We start from the raw sequence: 20,300 nt of genomic DNA, 5'->3' as shown, positions 1-20,300 counted from the left end.
TTTCTAGCTCGCCAGGTCACATACTATGCAATAAATGGAACAGTGTGTGTAGTAGTAGTGTAAGAAACAATAGAAACAAGAGGCTGTCGTCCATATAAAACTGAGATAATAAATGTAGCTGGAAAAAAATCAAGCTATAGCGAGAAAAAAGAAAGTATTTATACAAGAAAAACCAATAAATTCAAGCGAATAGCGTGATTAATCATAGTAGAAAGTAGAAAGTATAAAAAAATATATTGCATATTACTATATTTTAATGTGTTAGAATTAAAAAATATAAAAAAATATTTTTAAAAATTAACCTGCTCCATATTACTATCCACGCACTAATCATAGTAGAAAGTAGAAACTGTAACACAACACCATGCTCGAAGAAACTATATCAAGGGTTGGAATTATTGATCAAACGGTTCTATGCCCCACAATTACCCAAACACTCGTAATTGATTAGTCAAAAGTCAATAATCAACCGTATATAAAAGAACCCCAATAAATAAGTAAAATAAATTAAAAAAATCCTCAGAAGTAGCAGCTCATGTCCATTGAAAAAAGGGACAAAATAGTAATTTTAAGAAACTGTCGGTCTCCAACCCAGGTTAAAATTAACCAGAGCTTAAGTTAGATACGGGCCTCTCGTGAGTTCTCTGCGAGCGTCGGTGACTCGCTCTCGAGTTAACTCTTTCATTTATTTATTTTTTTTTCAAAGAAAGAGAAAATGAATAAATGATTGACAGAAGGAAAAATAATTGATATAAAAAGCAGGGAAGACAAGCCCACCGCACCCTCAAATTAAGAGAAGGAGAAGGCAAAAAAAAAAAAAAAAAAAACACAGAGGGAGAGAAGAAAACGAGGGAAATATCAAGAAATGGGAGATTCAAGTGACTCAGTCTCCATTGATATGGAGACTCCTTCTCTTAGTGGAAAGGTACATTCACATTTTTATTATATATATATATATTGATATTTTGATTTCTTGAAACTTGTTTGGTTTCTGAGAAAATGTGGGATAAGGAAAGGAATCCTGGCAAGGTTTTCTTTCAGTCTTCTTTTTCTTTTTTCTTTTGAATGATGTGGAAATTAATTAATTCTTGTAGATTTCCATTTCCGTTTCTGTTTTTGGGTTCTTGGTTTGGTAAACATTAAACAATAAAGAAATGTTTTTGTTGTTTGATTCTTGTATTAATAAATGATATGGTTTATTATGTGAAGACCTGCATTTCGTTAATTGAGTAATGATTGTATGCCAAATGGGCAAATTAGTTAAGGTTTGTTTTTGAAAAAAGAAGTGATGCACATGGAAGTTTCCATCTGCTTGTAGAATATACTTAACTTGGGCATGCCTAAAACTTGCTTTTTTTTGTGGAGCAAGTAAGAGGTAAAAGGAAGTGGTCCTTTTTTCATCAAAGGTTTACCTTTTGAATGCTTTGTATCTGTTTAGAAAAGGGTTTTGGTTGGTTTATGCATTGATCTTGTTACCAAATTCGATGAACCTGTAATTATGAAGGTAGTGGTTTGTTTGTTTGTTTTTGAGTGTTTTGTTGACTGAATTTCAATTTTGCAGGAGTATGTTGTTGAAACTTGCTGTGGTTATGTGTCGGTTTCTGTATATGGAGACCAAGACAAGCCCGCTCTTGTTACTTATCCTGATTTAGCTCTAAATCGTAAGTAAACTGCGATTGTATATTTCATTTCATTTTTCCCGTCTGTCATGCTGATTATAGATATTTGGTTTTTATGCATATGTGACTTTGCATTGCTTTTTTTCGCATTCAACTTCTCAAGTTTTCATTAACTGGCATTTGGCATATGTCGAAGTAGCTTTTGTTTTGAAAAATACATGTGGAGAAATAGATCAAGTTGTCCAATAATGTGGGAACTTATAGAGATTTATGTCCATGTCTCATTAGAATATTTGCTTCTAAGCTCACAGATGCAACTTGAATGAAAATTCACACATTGTGGATTAGGAACTGAAGATGGAGGTGGTTTATTATTTTTAGTAGTTCTATCAGAGCATGATTCTGAAAATACCATAGACTTTACTGAGCTTTCTTTTTTTTTTTTGGAGACACGCTGCCAAGTGTCAACCATGCTCTAACTTAAACTTCTTTCTATGCACCCTGCAAGCAGATATTTCTTGTTTTCAAGGATTGTTCTTTTGTCCTGAAGCATGCTCGTTGCTCCTTCACAACTTTTGCATATATCACATCAGTCCTCCTGGGCATGAGGTTTGTAGCTTGACCACTGATTGCATATCTCGGTTCTGAACGTGTTGCATGCCCACACTGCTTTAATTTCTGGTTCTGTGGAATGCTATGCTTTCCCTGTGTTTCTTATGTGGCACTTTCTTCAAGAGTTATTGCAGTTGGGAGCTGCCACAATTAGTCCTGATGACCCTTTGCTTTCTGTTGATGACTTGGCAGACCAAATTGCTGATGTTCTCAATTATTTTGGGTAAGCACATGTCGTTGGACATGCTTAAAATTTTCTTTAGATGGTCTATCCAGGCATAGCACTGCATGCTCAGAAGGCCTCGACTGTCTCCTTTTGTATATCATGGACATTGTTGTTTCTTTATTTAGTTTATGGTGGGGAATAATCTGATGGGTTTTTTTTGTTCTGTCACATTTCTTTTCTTTTTCAGACTTGATGCAGTGATGTGTATGGGGGTTACTGCTGGAGCTTACATTCTTACCTTATTTGCTGTATGCTTTCATCCTTGGCATGGTTCACATGATTTTCTACTTAATGATTCCAAGTTCTGTTTTGACCTGGGATTTACTGGTGTTTTTATTTTGCTTTGGCCACAGATGAAATATAGACAACGTGTTCTTGGCTTGATACTTATTTCCCCTCTATGCAATGCACCCTCTTGGACAGAATGGCTGTATAACAAGGTTTCTTATTCTTGTAACAGTTCTTTTTGTGATCTGCTGTCGGTCAAGTTATCCTATTCTCATTCTTATTCTTACATGTGTTCTTAAATTACTTGCAGGTCTTGTCTAATTTACTATACTATTATGGCATGTGTGGTGTGGTGAAGGAATTATTACTTAAGCGGTATTTCAGCAAGGTACTCTTGTGCTTCTAGTTCATAAATTAAGTCTATCTGCAATTGGTTTGTTCTGATGATTTGATTCTAAACAATGTAGCAGGAAGCTCGTGGTAGTGCTCAAGTACCAGAATCAGATGTAGTCCAGGCCTGCAGAAGAGTTAGTCATCAGCCTTGCCTATCCATTTGTTTATTCATTTTCTGATTCCATTTATAAAACCAGAACTTGAAATCAACTGATTATTGGCAGTCGAGAACATATACTCACACTTGATGGCGTGTGTGTTTCTTTTGTCAGTTGCTGGATGAGAGGCAGGGTTTAAATGTGTGGCGATTTCTTGAAGCAATGAATGGGTAATGCCTGTTCTCCTTTTAGTTTTTCTTGCATTTGCACCCATCTAACAAGCTTAAATCATACAAGCCCTTTGTGTTTGTTGAGTATTGTTTTTTATGCCATGGGGCACTGCTTTGTGTTCATCATGCCCATAGATAGGTGGCACATGTTATGCAGCAACTATGCCAAACACATGCTATGCAATGTAACTTAAGTTCGTTATTCACTGGTTTCTTGCAGGAGACAAGACATTAGTGATGGATTGAGAAAACTACGGTGTCGCTCACTAATATATGTTGGTGAGAGCTCTCCGTTTCACTTTGAGGCTCTTGACATGAACTCAAAACTTGACAGAAGATGTAGTGCCTTAGTTGAGGTATGCATTACAGGTCTATTTCCATTACTTTTAAAATTTGGTTTGTGTGTGTACCCGGGACTCTGGAATCACGTTTTATTTATTGAAACTATTCCCTACAGGTTCAGGCATGTGGGTCAATGGTGACAGAGGAGCAGCCCCATGCCATGTTAATACCACTGGAATACTTTCTCATGGGATACGGTATGTACAGGCCACCTAAGTTGAGTGTTAGTCCAAGAAGTCCTCTGAGTCCAATTTGCATCTCGCCAGAGCTTCTATCGCCGGAAAGCATGGGTTTGAAGTTAAAACCAATAAAAACACGCATATCTCTAGAAGTTTAAAAGGATATGAATGGCCGGGGAAGGGGAGAATGCTTTTTGTAATCTATTTATTGGAGGAGTTTTTAATTTCTTTGATTGGTTGGGATTATAAATGTTGGAGGATTGCTAGAAGAATGTAGATAGAAGTCAAGAGGAAAGATACAAGGGAAAAATATTTAGAAAGAAGCAGATGTTGCCATTCTTTTATTTGTATCATAAACGTTAGTTGAGGTTGAGAGGAGGGGTTCAGTTGTAAATCCTTGAAATAATTTTTTTTACACTGATAAGCAAATAATGATAGCGACAATAAAGGTTGGGCGTTGAACTTGCATTTTCACAGGTTTTAAAGTATACATATTTCTTCTTGTTGGGTTCCATGTCAATTCAGCCATGTCTTTCTTAATAAGGTAAGAGAGCAAGCTTTTTGGCAGGTTTTTAATCTTTTTTTTTGGTAATTTAAGCTTGCTGATGCTGTGACCAGTGGAAAGTCCCTTTCCTATTACAGATGGTATTGAATGATGGGAACCTTTTTGGAATTTTTATATTTCCCTCAGCCTCATAACTGCGACAAGACCTGAGCACCAGTGGTGTTGAGTTTGGTTTGGATTTCTTCTAAACCATCTTCTTTGTAAGAGATCCAAATGCAGTGTTTAGAGCCGAGCTGGCACTTAAAAAGTATAATGAGTGGTTAACTGTAGCCAAATGGAGCGTCAATATTGTTAGATATAATAGCAGGATATTCTTCTAGCATTAAGTATTATTCTTGTCTGGCAAAGCTGGAGAAGTTTCATGAACGACATGGATCTTGATTGGTTGCGTTTTGGCATAAAAAATGAAATCACAACCCGCCATGAAATGTCCAGGATGGTGGGGCTCTCCTACCACTCATGACAACGGGGTGGTTGAGGGTGCTATGTGTGGTTGGCCTCGAGTGTTCTTGTCATTTTCTGATTCTCAATGATGATAAACTTGTCATTAGCAAAGTCATTTCTAAGAAAATCAGTAGCAAAATTGATGGCTTAATACGTGTTATCTTATTTAGTCTAGCTATATATAGAAATATTTATTATATAGGTATATAATTGATGGACTTTATTCTTATCTTGTATAGTCCGATATAATGGCTGATTTTTAGCCTTGTAATGTGCTCCAGTCTCAATGTAAAGAAAGCAATTCTCATAAAGAGAGTATTCACACCAAAATCTTGTGTTTGACATGATATTATAGCCTCAAATTCTCTTTATAGTATTCTCTTGGCTTGGTTGAATTTTTTCAAGCACACACGAGCTACCGCGCTCATGCACAGCAGCAATTAGAATTTCTTTTAGTAGGGATTAAAAACGCCATTAGAGTGGGAACTAATGAACTTGCCTTGCACATATTGGGAGGGCAAATGATGTACATATGAGAAGATGGCTTGTTAGCTTCTTTCTGCATCAACATAGCTTGGGCTTGTGTTGATCTCAGAGAAGCAATCCATCAGTCCATCAAGAATGTCTCTATAAAGAAGTCATTCGAATCGCTAAATCACACCCGAGCAATCCATGCATGCAATGTTTTTTTCTTTTCTGTACAGCATTAAGAATTTGTGAGCTGATACATCATATACTCGAACCCCTAGGACATAAACTGGCAAAATCAGAATATGGGACAGTCTTGGTATCAACTCTTAACCTGAAAGACCAATTGTGCAATTTATCCTAACATGGTTATGTGTATCATTGAAAATAACAGTTGACGCATGTCTCAAAGGCGACACCTAGCTGTGAAGAATATCATTCCACTAGGAACTCTCAGGTTCAAACCAAAACCCTGGAAGGGGTGGGATTGGAGTTTAGGGACCGAGGAAGGACTAGCCTAAATCCCATTGACTCGAGCCTCCCTCTGGACCAAAAAAGAAGAAGAAGAAGAAACAGTTGTGTTAGAGTACCCAGAAGCAGGGGCTGATTTAATTGCAGAGATAATCCTGGGACTTTTTTCAAACACTCAGCAATAACCTGTATTGTCTTCCCTCAGGAGTGAAGCTCCATCATCATCTTATCCTGAAAAATACTAGCTGCATGTCAGTCTCTGATATTTACAAAGAAAAACGAATTTTAGAACTAAGTAATCAATCCCTCTAATGTTCCAGAACCAATAATAATAAAAAAAATTATATAGAGCAGACAAAAAGCAGCAACATTTATTTGTTTTTTCCTTAGTAAAACAAACAGGAAATCATTCTCCTACTACTATATATCAAAGAATCAAGGGTGTTATGAACCCCGTTTGTAAAAAGTTCATTGCCAATTACATGCAACATTGACATTAATAATGTGTGGTAAACTAATGTAAATCAGTGATACATATTTAAGAACTAACCATGAGATGGTTCCAAGGCAAAGTAGGAAGGAGCTGAGCGAACAAGTCATGGAAACCTAACTCTTATACGACCCAATTATCACTATCACAGTCAATAATGGTCTTGTCAAAGTCGAAAACCACCACCACTTTTGCCATTGCCACTCCTCCAACTCCCAGTTTCTGATCTATTGAGTATTGACAGAGAGTGGTGTGGCAACTGGCAAGGCGGGTTCTTATAGGGCCGGCGTGTCCAGAAATTGCTGACAGCTTTGCATGCACTACAAAGACATGGCGCGTATGCAGTGGAGTGCTTGTGTTTTTGTTAAAAGTTGAACTCCTAATGGACGTCCACGAGTTCACTGTCTGAGTTTGGTCATAGTTTTTCTGGGTAAAGATTAGTGATAATTAATACGGTTTAAAGGCCAAACATGCATGTTCTACCTTTTCTTTTAAGGTTACAAGGATAGTCCATTGGTTTTTGAATCGACATCCTCTCCTGTCCCCTTCAAAAACTGACCTACACAATAGAGATCAAACCTCATGCATCTTCTTCCTTGCCAGCCCTGGGGTTTGAAACCTTTAAAATATAGATAGTAAATAATCAAATTTTTCGCAATTACTTCCTTTTTTTGCCGAGAGCAATTAAAATTTAAAATCCATAAAGTTCTACCTAATTATAAAAGAGTCATCAATCATCCATGCAATATCATCCCTCTTTTCGTCAGCCCCATTTGCTTCACCAACACATGTAATTTGGTTCATTCAATACACTGCACTGCACACGTTGAGAATGAGAAAAGCTTTTATCACTTCCCTTCCCAGGTATGTGCTTCAATTGTTGAAGGACCAACGATACGAGAGCTATTACAAGACTAGAATCTGTTCTCTTTAGGTAACAGAATTGAGTCTTAATTCCTTTTTGCGAAGGAGACAAACTTCACAGGGTATTCCATGGAAGTGTCCAAGTAAAACAACTTCCAGCAGATGCTGGCTCTGATAAGCTCATATCCCAGGAAGAATTCAAGACAGCTGATATAATGGTAAACGCAGCACGTCCACTCATAAGGTCAACAAAAACAGCTTACAATTATATTACAAATTATACACAATTGTACTGTACAGATGGTAGACAGATTGCAGATTCTTGATCATGTGTAGTATAAAATAACGATAGTGGCATAATTTTGATACACTACCTCGTAAAAATAAAAGCAAGGAATTAGTTGAGAAGACACAAACATGATTCTACACCCGCTACACGCTACACCCACTCTTTAGTTTTTAGTTATTTATGTGGCATAAGTCAAAAGAATACTACATATAATCTGGTCTGCAATAAAAGAAAGGTTGGGCATGGCATGTCCAACGCATACAAAATAATTCCACTTAATTATCCAGGCTAATGGAGGACTAATACTAATAATACATGATTAAATCGTGAACCCCAAAACTTTGTGGAACATTTATATACTATTATATCCAGCTGTGGATGTCTTTCTTTTTTCATCTATTAAATAATAGTAATTAACAAGTGGTTCTTTATGCCACCATGTCTAGTTTTACTTCCCGCTCTCTAATTCACATTAAATCTTGGATTGCTGATGCTAATCTGGCCTCTGTGATTGCTGTAGGTTCCCTCCTCGATTTGGTGCGCCTTTCTTCTGTTCATCTCAGCATACATTTCCTCTATCAGCGGTTTCCATAGACGAACACGAGCATTTATAAACCAATTGGATACCTGTTCATTTCCGGAATTTAGTAAAGGAAAACACGAGAACTTGGCAAAAAAAATCTATTTAATAGTATCAAGTGACTAAAACACAAGGTATCAGCATGTCCTTAAGATTCTTGAAATATTCAAGCCGACTGTATAATCTTTATGTACCTGGCTTCTTGTGAGTCCACTTTTTACTGCTAGCAAATGCTTTTCTGCATCTTTAGGGTACCTGAAAGAAATCGAACGGATAACAAAACTCACTTTTGACGCATGGTTGTCAAACCTGGCTAATGCATTTTACCGATACTAAAAGGCTCTTGACAAGGTTAGTTAGGAGAAAAGAGCTCACGGGTGAAGAAAGTTCTGGAACATCCATGCACGCAGAACTGAGACAGATCGTTCTGGCAATCCTCTCTGGGGTCTCCACAGCGGATGATCTTTTTTCTTCAGCTGCTGTAGAGTCCATTGCTTCTGTAAGTACGAACTTTCAAAAGATCCTTCTATCTCTATGGTGTCTCCACTATCTAACTGAGCTCCCATTGCTAGGATTTGGTTGCTAATCCTATCCCTAAGGCGTTTGCACAAGAAAGAGATTGTTTGGAGAGCAAAACGAGTGTGAATCTGTGGGTCCAACTCAGTTGCAGCATGGAACGCTGATATAACTGTGTGTATTTCATCCAAGCATTGGCTATATCGTTCATCAACCTGCGCAAACAATAAATAGGGTGCGTTATTCATGCAAATATGTCATGTCCAACAAACCCAGACATAGTAACAAGAGAAAAGCTAGCTAGCTTCAACCATACAAGTAAGTGGTGATTATATAGACTAATCACGAGTTATGATTCATAACTAGACTAGATTTTACGGCTTCATAATTAGTCAGTACCAATAATTAAATCGACATACCACTTGTAGTAGGGTTAGCAATTGTGTTCTCTTTGCTTCTAGTGCCCGTTTCTGAAGTGCTGGATCCATTTGAACTTCAAATCTACCATTCACACCAGGAGATTCATCAGAACCCATCGACAACATACCTCCTTCAGTAGGGTAACTTGAAGAGAATGGTGTACTTGCTCCAGTCTTGAACCAAACAGTAGAAGAGCTTATCTGGTCCACATTCTCTAGTGAATAGCTTGCAATTTTAGCAAGTATTTCCTGTATTACATGAAGATATCTGGATCCTACTAATACTTGTGAGAATTGACCAGCGTTATAAGAATGGCAACTCAAAGAAAGCTCCTTACTACTAGAAGAAGTTTGTTCAGAGCATGACCTTGTTTCTTTCAAACAATGGCGTGTTAAATGATTACAACTTATCTCCAAGCATTGATCTGGGATACTTCTATCTATGACAGAAGGCTGGGATGTGGAAAGACTCAAAGAGAGCTCGTTAGTAGGTTTACCAGATGCAAAAGGGTCACCTGCACTCACATTCACACCATTTGGCTCTACCCAGCTATTCAGCTGCAGGCTTCCAATGGACGAATATGGTTGAAATCCTGCTCTTACAGATGTTCGTCCACCAAGCTCTAAAGGAGCAGGAAACCTGTCAAAATCCTCCTTACTATTCATGTTACCAAATACTTCACCACATCCATAATTCAAAGACGACGCAAATGAAGAGCTCAAAGCATTGGTGCAGTCATTTGAAACAAAAGACCTGAACTCGTCTAAAGGGTAGCTTGACGGTCCTGAAATTGCCAAGTCGTTCGGATTTTCTTGAAGACCACTTCTTGTGGCTAAAAGAGTAGCAAGTGAAGAACTAGAAATTGTTGTTCCACCCCCAAATTGCTCATCAAACGGAGTGTTACTAATAGAACGTGAACAGCCAGGTAAAGCATCTCCCACTACATTCCTTCCAAGAGATGTAACTAATGCCTCTGAGTTCATAACTGAAGATCGATTGGCCAAGTGAATGCTTGCATGGAGATCATTGATAGGTTCTCCTTGCAATGTCGGAAGCATGGTAAATCCAACCACTGTCTGACTATGGTTGTTAAGGTTGAATGAATCAAACTGGACAAGTGAGTTTGGGGTTCTCTGTGATGATCGATCTGTAGCAACAGAATTCCTTCCTGCCATATCTATTGGAACACCAAACAAACCATTCTCCATGATATTGTGCATCGATCAAATCACATGGCAAGAGGCACAAAACACTTGAAAGTCAGCTGAATGCTTCACTTGTATGTTAGGCCACTTTCACTTGCAAAACAGCGTTCTCTGCACTTATGGGGAACTCTTCTCACTAAGGATCATGAACAACAGAACACTAACATGCTTTCTGTAGCTGATTCTATGTTGTTTTTGCTGGCAATCTCTTTGAAGTTTTTAATTTCTGATGTCAAGTAATATTCAACTGGAAAATTGCAATGATTTGAAAAGGTCAGAGAAACTTAATGTAAACCATAGAACCACAATTAAAGGAGGAAATTAAAACAATGTTCATATGTATACAGAAAAAAGATGGATGATGAAACACAAGCAATATCTGGGCGTGAAATTGCAGATTTCTTTGCATTCTTTATCTCATTGGAAACCATACCAGAATATCAGACTTAGCCTACCGATAGCTTCCTTAAGTGAAGCAAGGTCCAAGTCCCAGTGACAGCAATTTCTAGTGTTATAACAATGTAATGTAGGAGGCTATCCCTCATTGCGTAGTCCTAGGTTCATTGGAAAGTGCATAAAGATTCCAGCATAGGTTCATGTTTTAATTTTGATGAAATTAAATTAGATCTTTCATCTCACACATGCATAAAAGTAAATCAATGACCACTCTCAATCTTCCATGCACTGATTCACATATAGAGACAAGGTGAAGAAAATGTTTAAAGTCGAGTAAATTATCATTGGTGTCAACTAGTTTATTCTCCCTGGAAAAAAAAAAACTCTTTGTTCTCTTGTTCTATCGAGTCACAATTTGACTGAAGCAACAACCAGCCATTAAAACACGTGAAAGAAGACCTGCATGTGTAATTTCGTTCAGATATCTGACTTAGGGGCTGTTGAGTTTGCAGTTTAGTAGCAGTCACCACAGCCCAAAATGGGCCTAGCCTACTTGTATACAAGTGAAAATGCTCTCATGACTTCGAAACTATACATGAGGAAAGCATGGATCAACCTTTTAAGAGTTAAAGGAGGGACCGATATGGAAAAAATCAACAGCATAAGGGAGATGATAGGTGTAATCTAAGAATGTTGTGTAAATGACACCTCTCCCGATGTTGTAAATTGTAAGCTATAGGAGAAATTTCAGATGTGCGTACTTTAAGCTTCCAAAGCTCTTGTGCACTATTATTCGAGTAAAAGCACAGATGGGAGAAGGATGCAAAGACCATGTAACTGAAGCCCAACCCTTCTGTATTTAGAACACCAAAATAGCATCCGAGGAAAGCAAGGAGAAAAAAGACCTAAAGAACTCTGCACAAGCATGCTAAAACAGTTGAGATCAGGAGCAAGGAAGAGCAAGATTAACGTTCAAGTTTGTCTTGAACAAATGCATGGACATAGCAGGGGTGCTGGAATTCTAAAAAGGCATGTGAAAATGACCAACCTTCTTGTCATTTGCTGAATAGCGATCACCCAACAAGAGACAGTCCCTGTGGACACAATGTTGTCCAGCATACCTAGCAGACAAAAAAAATAATGAGAGTTAAGAATTTTCATGCAGATTCATGGGATTTCCCAAATCAGACATAAGAATTTTATTATGCTCACAAGACAAAGTGGAAAGTTATTACACTGGTTGACACTATATGCAGGTTCCCTCAAAGAACCCAAGACAAGCTACAATCAAAAGCCACAACCATCCTATGAAATCATTGGTTTCTCTTTCTCCATGAAAGAGCATGATTCATGATCAAATGACAGAAAATAGTGGTGACTTTTGTTAGGTAATAAAAAAAAGGCAACAGGTGCTCGTGCAGTAACCCCACCCTTCTCCAAGCATTAAGTGATCAGAAAAGTAAAGTTTTTTTCTTTAAGAACCCAAAACCAAGAAACTGAGATTTAGATTTTTAGACTGACTCTAACAAGATTTCATGATTTTTCTCTCCTCGGTAAGATTTTAAAAGCTCATAAACACGAATGAGTGTTGAAAATAAAGGACAAAAAAATTCAGAAAACCCACTAAAAAACAAGGAGAGGGTACCCAAAAGCCAAAAAAAGCTTCTGAGGGCCATGTTAAATGTACCTATAAGACTCAAGCTGGGGAGAGAGGAGCCACACAAGAGTAAAAACAAGGACATGGAGAGAGAAAAAGGGAAGCAAATTTATCTCTGGTGCAGTGTCACTCATTTCTCTTGCAGGCTTTTGAGGGCCCATTATTTCCCTCCCTTTGCCATCCCCACCACCTTTCATTATCTGCTTCTCTGCAATCATCACAATCAAAATATGTGGATTCTCTCTGTTACAACTCCTGTTCATGGCAGGTTCTGGGCACCAATTTTCAGAGGAAGTCCTTTGCTCTTTTAGCTATTTTAAAACAACAAAGGTAATGAAGCAAGGGAGTTTTATACTTTCTCTTCAGAATCTAAAAAACTAAAGGTTTAAGGCAAGCGTGTTGTGCTGTAATACTGTAATGCTATGAAAAGAACAGCGAAATACACTGTTCCAGGTTTTTTAGCAGCGTACTTTACAAGAAATGGTGATGCAAGCAAAACCAAAAATGATGAGAAAATCTAGTGAGGAGATCTTTGACATAGTTATTGAAGCAATTACAAGCCCTATCTACCTGTTCACGTCTTTTGGATTTCCACGTGGGCCTTACCCTACTGTTCCAGTGATAATTACATTTAGCAGACCATTATGATCACATCTCCATCTCTATCTAGCTATGATGGGTCATGGGAGGGGAGACCTGTGCTGTGATGATGATGTAACACTGGTATCAGGTGATTATCTTATTCAATCTTGCATGCTCGTTGGATCATGATCAAGTTGTGCTCCAACTCCAAGTAACTCAAGATTCATCAAATCCATGCGGTAGAGTGATGGGATTGACTTTTTGTATCTACCTACCTGCAGCTATTTTTTTTTTCAATAAAAATAATAAATACATAGACATTTTTGACAAGTTTTTTATTTAAAAAATCGGTAACAAATCAAGAGAGTTATACTGGTAGTGCCGCAGTGAATTAAATAAATTAAAAAGTATTTGTATTAATAAATAAAAAATTATTAATGATAATTAAATATGTATTTGAAAAAGTGAAAAGATAAATATTTATTAAAATATTTGATAATAGAACACGATCCATTTAATTGATTGATTTTATTTAATGACTATATTTATTAAAATTATTATTTTTATTTAATTAAATGAGAGTAGAAATAAAAATATACAAAAATTTATTAAATAAAATCAAAGTGAAAAACATATAAAATTACACTTATTATAAATATTATCCAAAAATAAATATTTTTTTTTAAAAAATAAATGTTAATTATATAAAACATAAAAAAAAATATAAATGAAATATAAAAATCCATTCAAGAATTAAATTCATATAAAATACTTAAAAAACAACCACTATTTAAAAAATACTAAATTAAAAAATTAGAGAGAATGTGTATTAATTTAAATATGAATTAAAAAATCATTTTAAAAACACATGTAAAAAAAACATGATTTGTTTTTTAAAAAGCCAAAATTACAAAAAAAAAACTAAAAAGAATTAAAAAAAGAGAGGCCATATGCCACTGGGCTTGGTCCATTTAGAAGGGCTCGCACGCGGACACATTTTCTTAATGTAATTGGGTTTGTCCTAAAGTTTTTTGAAAAAAAAGTCAGCCAACACATCACGTGATTTATCTAAGATTTCAATCACTATGATGGATAGGAAATCAAGGTTAAATGTTTTTTACAAAAATCCATTTTTAACTCACAATACCTAGGTAGTGCTTGGTTACTGTCCCAAGACAAGAAAGATAGAGACACTGGAGACAAATGAGACTAAGACATGATTGTGTTTGATAGTGATGTACAAGACAAAATGACTATCTCTATATCATGTTTGGTTATGGTGGTTAAGATAAAATAAAATATAAAAAAATATATTTTACCCTTGATATGTATTGTTATCAAACTTACATATTTAAAAAAATAATTCAACATTTTATTTTTTGTACTTTAATTTATATCGAGTGTTGAATTATTAATATTATAATAACCTTAGTTATAAAATCAGAACTAACTTGATGGGTTGATCTGAGCCTGAACTTGTCCAAGTTTAAAAAATTTATGAACAACTCAGGATAAATCCAGGTCAGTAGAGTTGACCCTCTCGATCCATGACCTAAATCTTGCCTTGGGTCGACTCCCAAGTCTGGTTTTAAAACTATAATAATGACCATTGTTATCCATATGTTGACTCGAGTCAACTCATGTTGACTCTCCCAGACTGTGATCGGGGCCTTGCCCTGGTTGACTCCCAAGTCAGATTTTAAAACTATGATAATAGTAATTTTTATCCTTACATTGACCCGAGTCCACCCAAGTTGACCCACCAAATCCGTGATCGGGGCCTTGCCCCGGGTTGACCCCTGAATCAAGTTTTAAGATTATGATAATAACCACTTTTATTTTATATTGACCCTGGTCAACTTGGGTTGATCCTCCTGACACGTGACCTGAACCTTACCCTAGGTCGACCCTGTAGTCATATTTTAAAACTATGATAATTACTTTTATTCTTATCTCAACCCGGGTCAATGGTCAATCCCACTCGTGAACCGGGCTTGCCCGATATCGATCTCGGATCAGGTTTTAAAACTATCATAATAACATTTTTCACTCTTATGCTAACTTGGGTCAACCCGACCCATGACCCAGGCCTCACCCATTGACCTAGACTTTGCTCCATATTGACTCTTAAATTGGATTTTAAAACTGTGATAATAATCATTTTTATTCTTACATGATAATTTTGGAATGAAGAGTTTTTTACAATGATATTTTAGGAATAAAAAATAATAAATATTGTCTCTAAAGGCATGTTTCCTTTGTACCTCTTGTTTTGAAAGTATAGAAATTCATTTTAAAATTGTTTTAATGACATATTTATTCTTATGTTTCTATCTCTATCTCTTCAACCAAACATGTTTTTGTCTTCACTGTCTTCATCTTTTTTATCTTAGACAGTAACCAAGCATTATTCTAGAAAACACCCTAAGAACCTTGATAAATTCATATATGGCCTCAAAACACCATCCCATAACCTTAAATCAACTCGAAACAAATATCTGCACAAGCTCATATCTGTTTTTTTATGCACTTTCAAGGTAAAAAAAATCTAAGTTGAACTTCTTTCATCAAATGAAATTATTTAACACAAAGATCGATTATTTTAATGGTCTGAATCGGTGTAATGATATATTTCTCTCTCTATTGCCATAATCTAGCAATCTCTCTCTCCTCTCTCTTGAACTATAAACTAAAAATAACAAAAATAAATTATTGTTCCAAAATTGATTTGAAAAAATATTGAGGGACTGGATATGTATATTTTTTTTAAAGTTTGAGAACTAAATTAAACTTTTATGTGAACTTTGAAACAATCACTCATTCATGGCACCTTTTCTACTTTGGTCTCATGTTTTTTAATTTTATTTTAAGTTGGAAAATTTGATTTATTTATTCTTGAATTTGGCTAAAAAAATATGCAATCGTACAAAAAAAAGATTCGAGGATCAAATTAAAAAAAACAAAATTTTGAACAATGAATTCATGATAAAATATGAGAGGGTTAACAATACACATGTGTGTAGTATTTTGAACACAACTTTTAGATTTTTATCAATGTAATGATATAATCCTAATATTTATTACTGTGACAACTTGAGTATAATTAAGGCTGGCAACTGAAAAAAAAACTTTGGTCATTTGTGAGATCCCTGGTCTTTTTTCCTGTGATGTTGTTACTATTATAGTTATTTCTATCCTCTTGTTTTTATGTCCAACTGATTATTTATTCACACACACACATGTACTGACTTCAAAAATAATAAAAAATTTATTTCATTATTATACATTTTTTTTATTAACATGAGTGTCCGGCCAACTTGCGCACACCTCAACTAATCCCACGGGTCCTGAAGTTAACGGCCATGTAAGCCTCTAGTGGCCATCATAGTAGCAATCACAGGGCTCAAACTTAAGATCACAGGGGAACAAACCTTTTAGTCTCAAACTCTTACTACTGAGCCACCTACTAGATGATTGTTTCATTATTATACATGTATTGGCGAGTTGATGGTTTTTTTTCTTATTTATTATTAAATAATTTAATTGGTAGATCTCAAATCCTGCCATAGTAATTTGCTATTTACTGTGTAAGTAGATTGTACTAGTGCATAAGAGAAGTTTTATCAATGAAATCGCTAGACATAAATTGAAAAAAAAAATACAAAAGTTGTTAAGGTGTTTTTTTAGTAGTAAGAATGTTTTATAAAAAAAAATCAAAACTTACTCGTTTTTTTTTAATATCAAGACAGTAACATATTTAATTGACTAAGATTTACAAATTAGATACTTAATTTAGATCCTGGACTCCACTGAGTTTTTAATAATTTTTTAACTATTTATTATTTAACCATATGATAATAAAAATAGATGATCATAAAATCGAGTGATAGCCTAATACTAGAATGTTTGTTTGAGATCGCGATAATCTATAAAAAGCAGGCCAAAATAAATTATGAAACTTAATTCTTAATCAATCAAATATTAAGTGATGAAATTGAAAAATATAATGAATAAAAAATCTCTATTGATTGAATAAATTTAATCTAGCCTAGCAATATAATTATTTAGCGATACATATGTAAATATTGTGTTATATACCTTAAATAACAATTTAAATAATTTTCACTGGAAAAAAGTATTTTAATTACTTAAGTAGAAAAAGATGTCAACTCGTATTAATTTTTCAAACTTAAAACCCAGGTCATTAGACCAGAATCACCTCATCGGGAAAAACAATGAAATTCAATCCTCATCCAATCAAATGTTGAATGATAGAATTAGAAGAAAAAAAATTGTATAAAATAATATAAAAAAATAGCAATTAAAAGAATGAGCATCAGTATTGAAAAAAAATAGATTAGAGGACAAGTAATTTTTTTTTATCGAAGGGCGAAATTGAACGAATCAAATGTTGAAGGATGAAATTGGAAAAAAATTAAACTATGCAAAATGATCCAAAACAAAATAGAAATTAAAAGAATGAGTATCAACATGAAAATAAAGTAAAAAATTAGAGGACAACTAAAATTTTTTCATTTAAAGGTGGAATTAAAAAAAAATCAATTTATCAAAATAAAAATTAAAAGAATAAGGATCAAAACTAAAATAAAAAATAAACTATATGACAATTACAAATTTTTTATTGAAGAGTAAAATTAAAAATAAAAATCAATTTAACCAAAAATGAGGATCAAAATTAAAAAAATAAATAAATTAGAGGACAACTAACTTTTTTTTCATTGAGGGGTTAAATTGAAAAGAAAAATCAATCACAAGAATAAGGACCAAGTTGGGAAAAAAAATAACATATCATAAGTTAGGATTGAATGATAAAATTAAAAACAAATCAAAATTTACAAAATGTCCAATAACAAAATTAGAAATAAAAAAATAAAGACTGAAGATGAAATCTCAATAAATAAAGGGGCAATTATGAAATTTTGCATGGTTAACATGAATCTCGAGGAAGGGAAAGAGAAAAGATGAAAAAAAAACAAAAGAGCACGTGATTTTACTGGCGAGACAATGTCCTACTATAATATCAATTTCTTTTTATTATATATTTTTTTAATTTGTATTTTTTTAATTTCATCCTTCAACATTGGGTTGATTATGAATTAGGTTTCATGATTTATTTTTGTTTGGTTTCTATGAGATTATCCTGGTCTTATGACTTAATTTACTTTTGATTTGCTTTTTTTTTTATGAGGTTATCTCAGTCTCATGACTCAAGTTGTGGGTTAACCTAATTGACTCGAGGTTTTTTTTGTATTTTTTTAAATGATTTTTTTTTCAATTTCATCCTTCAATATTGGGTTGATTATGAATTAGGCCTCATGATTTATTTTTGTTTGGTTTCTATGAGATTATCCTGGTCTTATGACTTAATTTACTTTTGATTTGCTTTTTATGAGGTTATCTCAGTCTCATGACTCAAGTCGTGGGTTAACCTAATTGACTCGAGTTTTTTTTGTATTTTTTTAAATGATTTTTTTTTCAATTTTATCCTTCAACATTCGGTTGATTATGAATTAGACCTCATAATTTATTTTGATTTGCTTTATACGAGGTTATCCTGGTCTTATGACTCGGGTCACGTGTTTCGTGGGTTGACCCGTGTAGACTGTGGTCATTTTATTGTGTCATGTTTTCATAATGATTGTTTTTTCAATTTCAACCTTAAACATGATTTTATTGAAAATTGGCCTTCATAATTTGTTTTGATTTATTTTTTTAATGAGGTTATCACAATCTTATGACCTTGGTTGTGAGTTTGACTCGGGTTGTAGTTTTGATAGGTTAATATGAGTTGACTCGAGTTGTTTGTTTTTTCGTCTCTTTTTTAATTTAGTTTTTCTGTTTATTTTCATCATTTAACATTGGATTGACAGGCTTTGACTTGCTTTCTATGAGGTTATCCCGGTCTCATGATCCAGATCATGGGTTTGATAAGTTAACTTGGGTTGATCCAATATATTTTCATCTCAATATGTTTTTCAAAAACATGTCGCCTTGGATTTTTTTAATCAAATTATATTTTTAATAGTTTTTCAAGTTGTCGTTAGACTCGTCAAGTTGACCGGGTTACATCAAGTCAACCTCCACACAATTTATTTATTTTTCTACTAGAAAACACGTTAGTAACACTTAGACACTTTTTTATGTTAAAAAATTGATTTGACTCACAATGTAGCTTGGACAATGATCTAGTATAAATTATAAGAAAAAAGGGTATTCGTATTCATTACTTTTCATTCAGACTCATTTTCACTGTGGATTTCAATAGTGAGTTTTTTTTAAAAAATTCAATTTGATACTTCAACTTTTATTTTTCACAATTAAGCCCTTCTAAACCCAAATTAGAATCTAATTGCATTATTTTAGGGAGGGTGTAATTGAAAGAAAGAGGACTGAAGTGAAAAAAACAAGTAAAATAGGTGGTGACTTTGAAATTTGTTTGTAGAGTTTATTCTAGTCCCTTATTTTTTTTAGCTATTAGTTGATCGATATCTCTAATTTTTTAAAATTCAATTTTGGTACCAAACTTTATTTTTCTTATTTTTTAGTTCTTTTTTGGTGGAGGAGAGAGGGGGTTGTCAGATTTCAATGTATAGAGAGAAAGTTGTCATTGACGACGATTTTGGTCACTAAAACAGTCGATTCTTGTGTCAAGTTGTTCAATATAATGAGGGAAGTTAATATTAGGTGTTTTTTACTTTTAAAATGCTTAAAAAAATAGATTTGAGCTCAAATAGATTTTGTTTTTTTGTTTCGAGTTGGTTTTGGTTTTTGAGCTGGTTTCTTGCATTTTTAGAAGCCAATGATTGATATAACAAGGTTTCTATGGTGTTTTGGGTCAAAAATGAGTTGGAAATGAGTTTTTGGGTGAAAAACATATCAACCCTATTTTTTTAGCCATCAAAGTGGTCGGATTTTGGGGACTTCTAGACGATGCATTGTCTACTGTTTTTCCATATAATTGGGGCGGATGTCATGGACTTGCAGGCCCACGCACGAGCCCTTTCTTGGGGAGCCAGATGCTTGGCCTTTTTCTTTTTAAAAAAAAACAAATTAGTTTTTTTATTAATACCTTGTTTATATGTATTTTTTTTAAAATAATTTTTATATTTAAGTTTTAATTAATACATCTTCTCTATGATTTGTTTGACTTATTTAGACTTTTTTTAAAAATCAATTATTTCTTAATTATATTAAGTGTTTGTAATTTTTTAAGAGGTTAGTATAATTCATCGGTATTTTTTTTATATTAAATATTTATTTATTTGATAATATTTTTAATATGTTAACCATTGCATAGTATATTTTTCCTTTTATTTAATTCAATAAGTTTTATGTGTGTATCGATTTCTATTACAAATTGATTTTAATAAGCAAATTTATTAAACACAACCAGGTAATAACATGT

At 34.2% G+C, this 20,300-nt stretch overlaps 2 protein-coding genes across 10 annotated transcripts; one reads left to right on the top strand and one right to left on the bottom strand.

Annotated features, from left to right (window-relative positions):
• The first annotated feature begins 775 nt into the window (after nucleotides 1-775).
• Nucleotides 776-4,395, top strand: LOC7470709 (protein NDL2). Of its 2 annotated transcripts, none has more exons than XM_002309471.4 (11): nucleotides 776-925; nucleotides 1,562-1,661; nucleotides 2,131-2,228; nucleotides 2,366-2,454; nucleotides 2,645-2,705; nucleotides 2,811-2,897; nucleotides 2,996-3,073; nucleotides 3,156-3,212; nucleotides 3,351-3,406; nucleotides 3,627-3,762; nucleotides 3,864-4,395. In XM_002309471.4, exons 1-11 carry the CDS (start codon nucleotides 866-868, stop codon nucleotides 4,083-4,085), a joined length of 1,044 nt encoding a protein of 347 aa, XP_002309507.1. In that variant the 5' UTR covers nucleotides 776-865; the 3' UTR covers nucleotides 4,086-4,395. The 2 variants fall into 2 exon arrangements, with proteins under 2 accessions (XP_002309507.1, XP_024460400.1); XM_024604632.2 differs by having other exon boundaries at nucleotides 3,153-3,212.
• A 3,313-nt stretch (nucleotides 4,396-7,708) lies between these two features.
• On the bottom strand, nucleotides 7,709-12,897 carry LOC7470708 (homeobox protein ATH1). 8 transcript variants are annotated; one of them, XM_052454077.1, is made up of 7 exons: nucleotides 12,323-12,897; nucleotides 11,684-11,756; nucleotides 11,397-11,563; nucleotides 9,034-10,486; nucleotides 8,474-8,829; nucleotides 8,293-8,353; nucleotides 7,709-8,145 (listed from the first exon to the last, which is right to left on the bottom strand). In XM_052454077.1, the coding sequence occupies exons 4-7, from the start codon at nucleotides 10,252-10,254 to the stop codon at nucleotides 7,981-7,983; spliced, it is 1,803 nt and encodes a 600-aa protein (XP_052310037.1). In that variant the 5' UTR covers nucleotides 10,255-10,486; nucleotides 11,397-11,563; nucleotides 11,684-11,756; nucleotides 12,323-12,897; the 3' UTR covers nucleotides 7,709-7,980. The 8 variants fall into 8 exon arrangements, with proteins under 8 accessions (XP_052310037.1, XP_024460398.1, XP_024460396.1 ...); XM_024604630.2 differs by having other exon boundaries at nucleotides 11,397-11,550; XM_024604628.2 differs by lacking the exon at nucleotides 12,323-12,897 and adding an exon at nucleotides 11,848-12,286 and having other exon boundaries at nucleotides 11,397-11,550.
• Between the last annotated feature and the right edge of the window lie 7,403 nt (nucleotides 12,898-20,300).

Source organism: Populus trichocarpa, chromosome 6 (genome assembly GCF_000002775.5).
Source record: "Populus trichocarpa isolate Nisqually-1 chromosome 6, P.trichocarpa_v4.1, whole genome shotgun sequence".
Classification (NCBI taxonomy): Eukaryota; Viridiplantae; Streptophyta; class Magnoliopsida; order Malpighiales; family Salicaceae; genus Populus; species Populus trichocarpa.
This window is presented reverse-complemented; position numbering and strand designations above follow the sequence as displayed.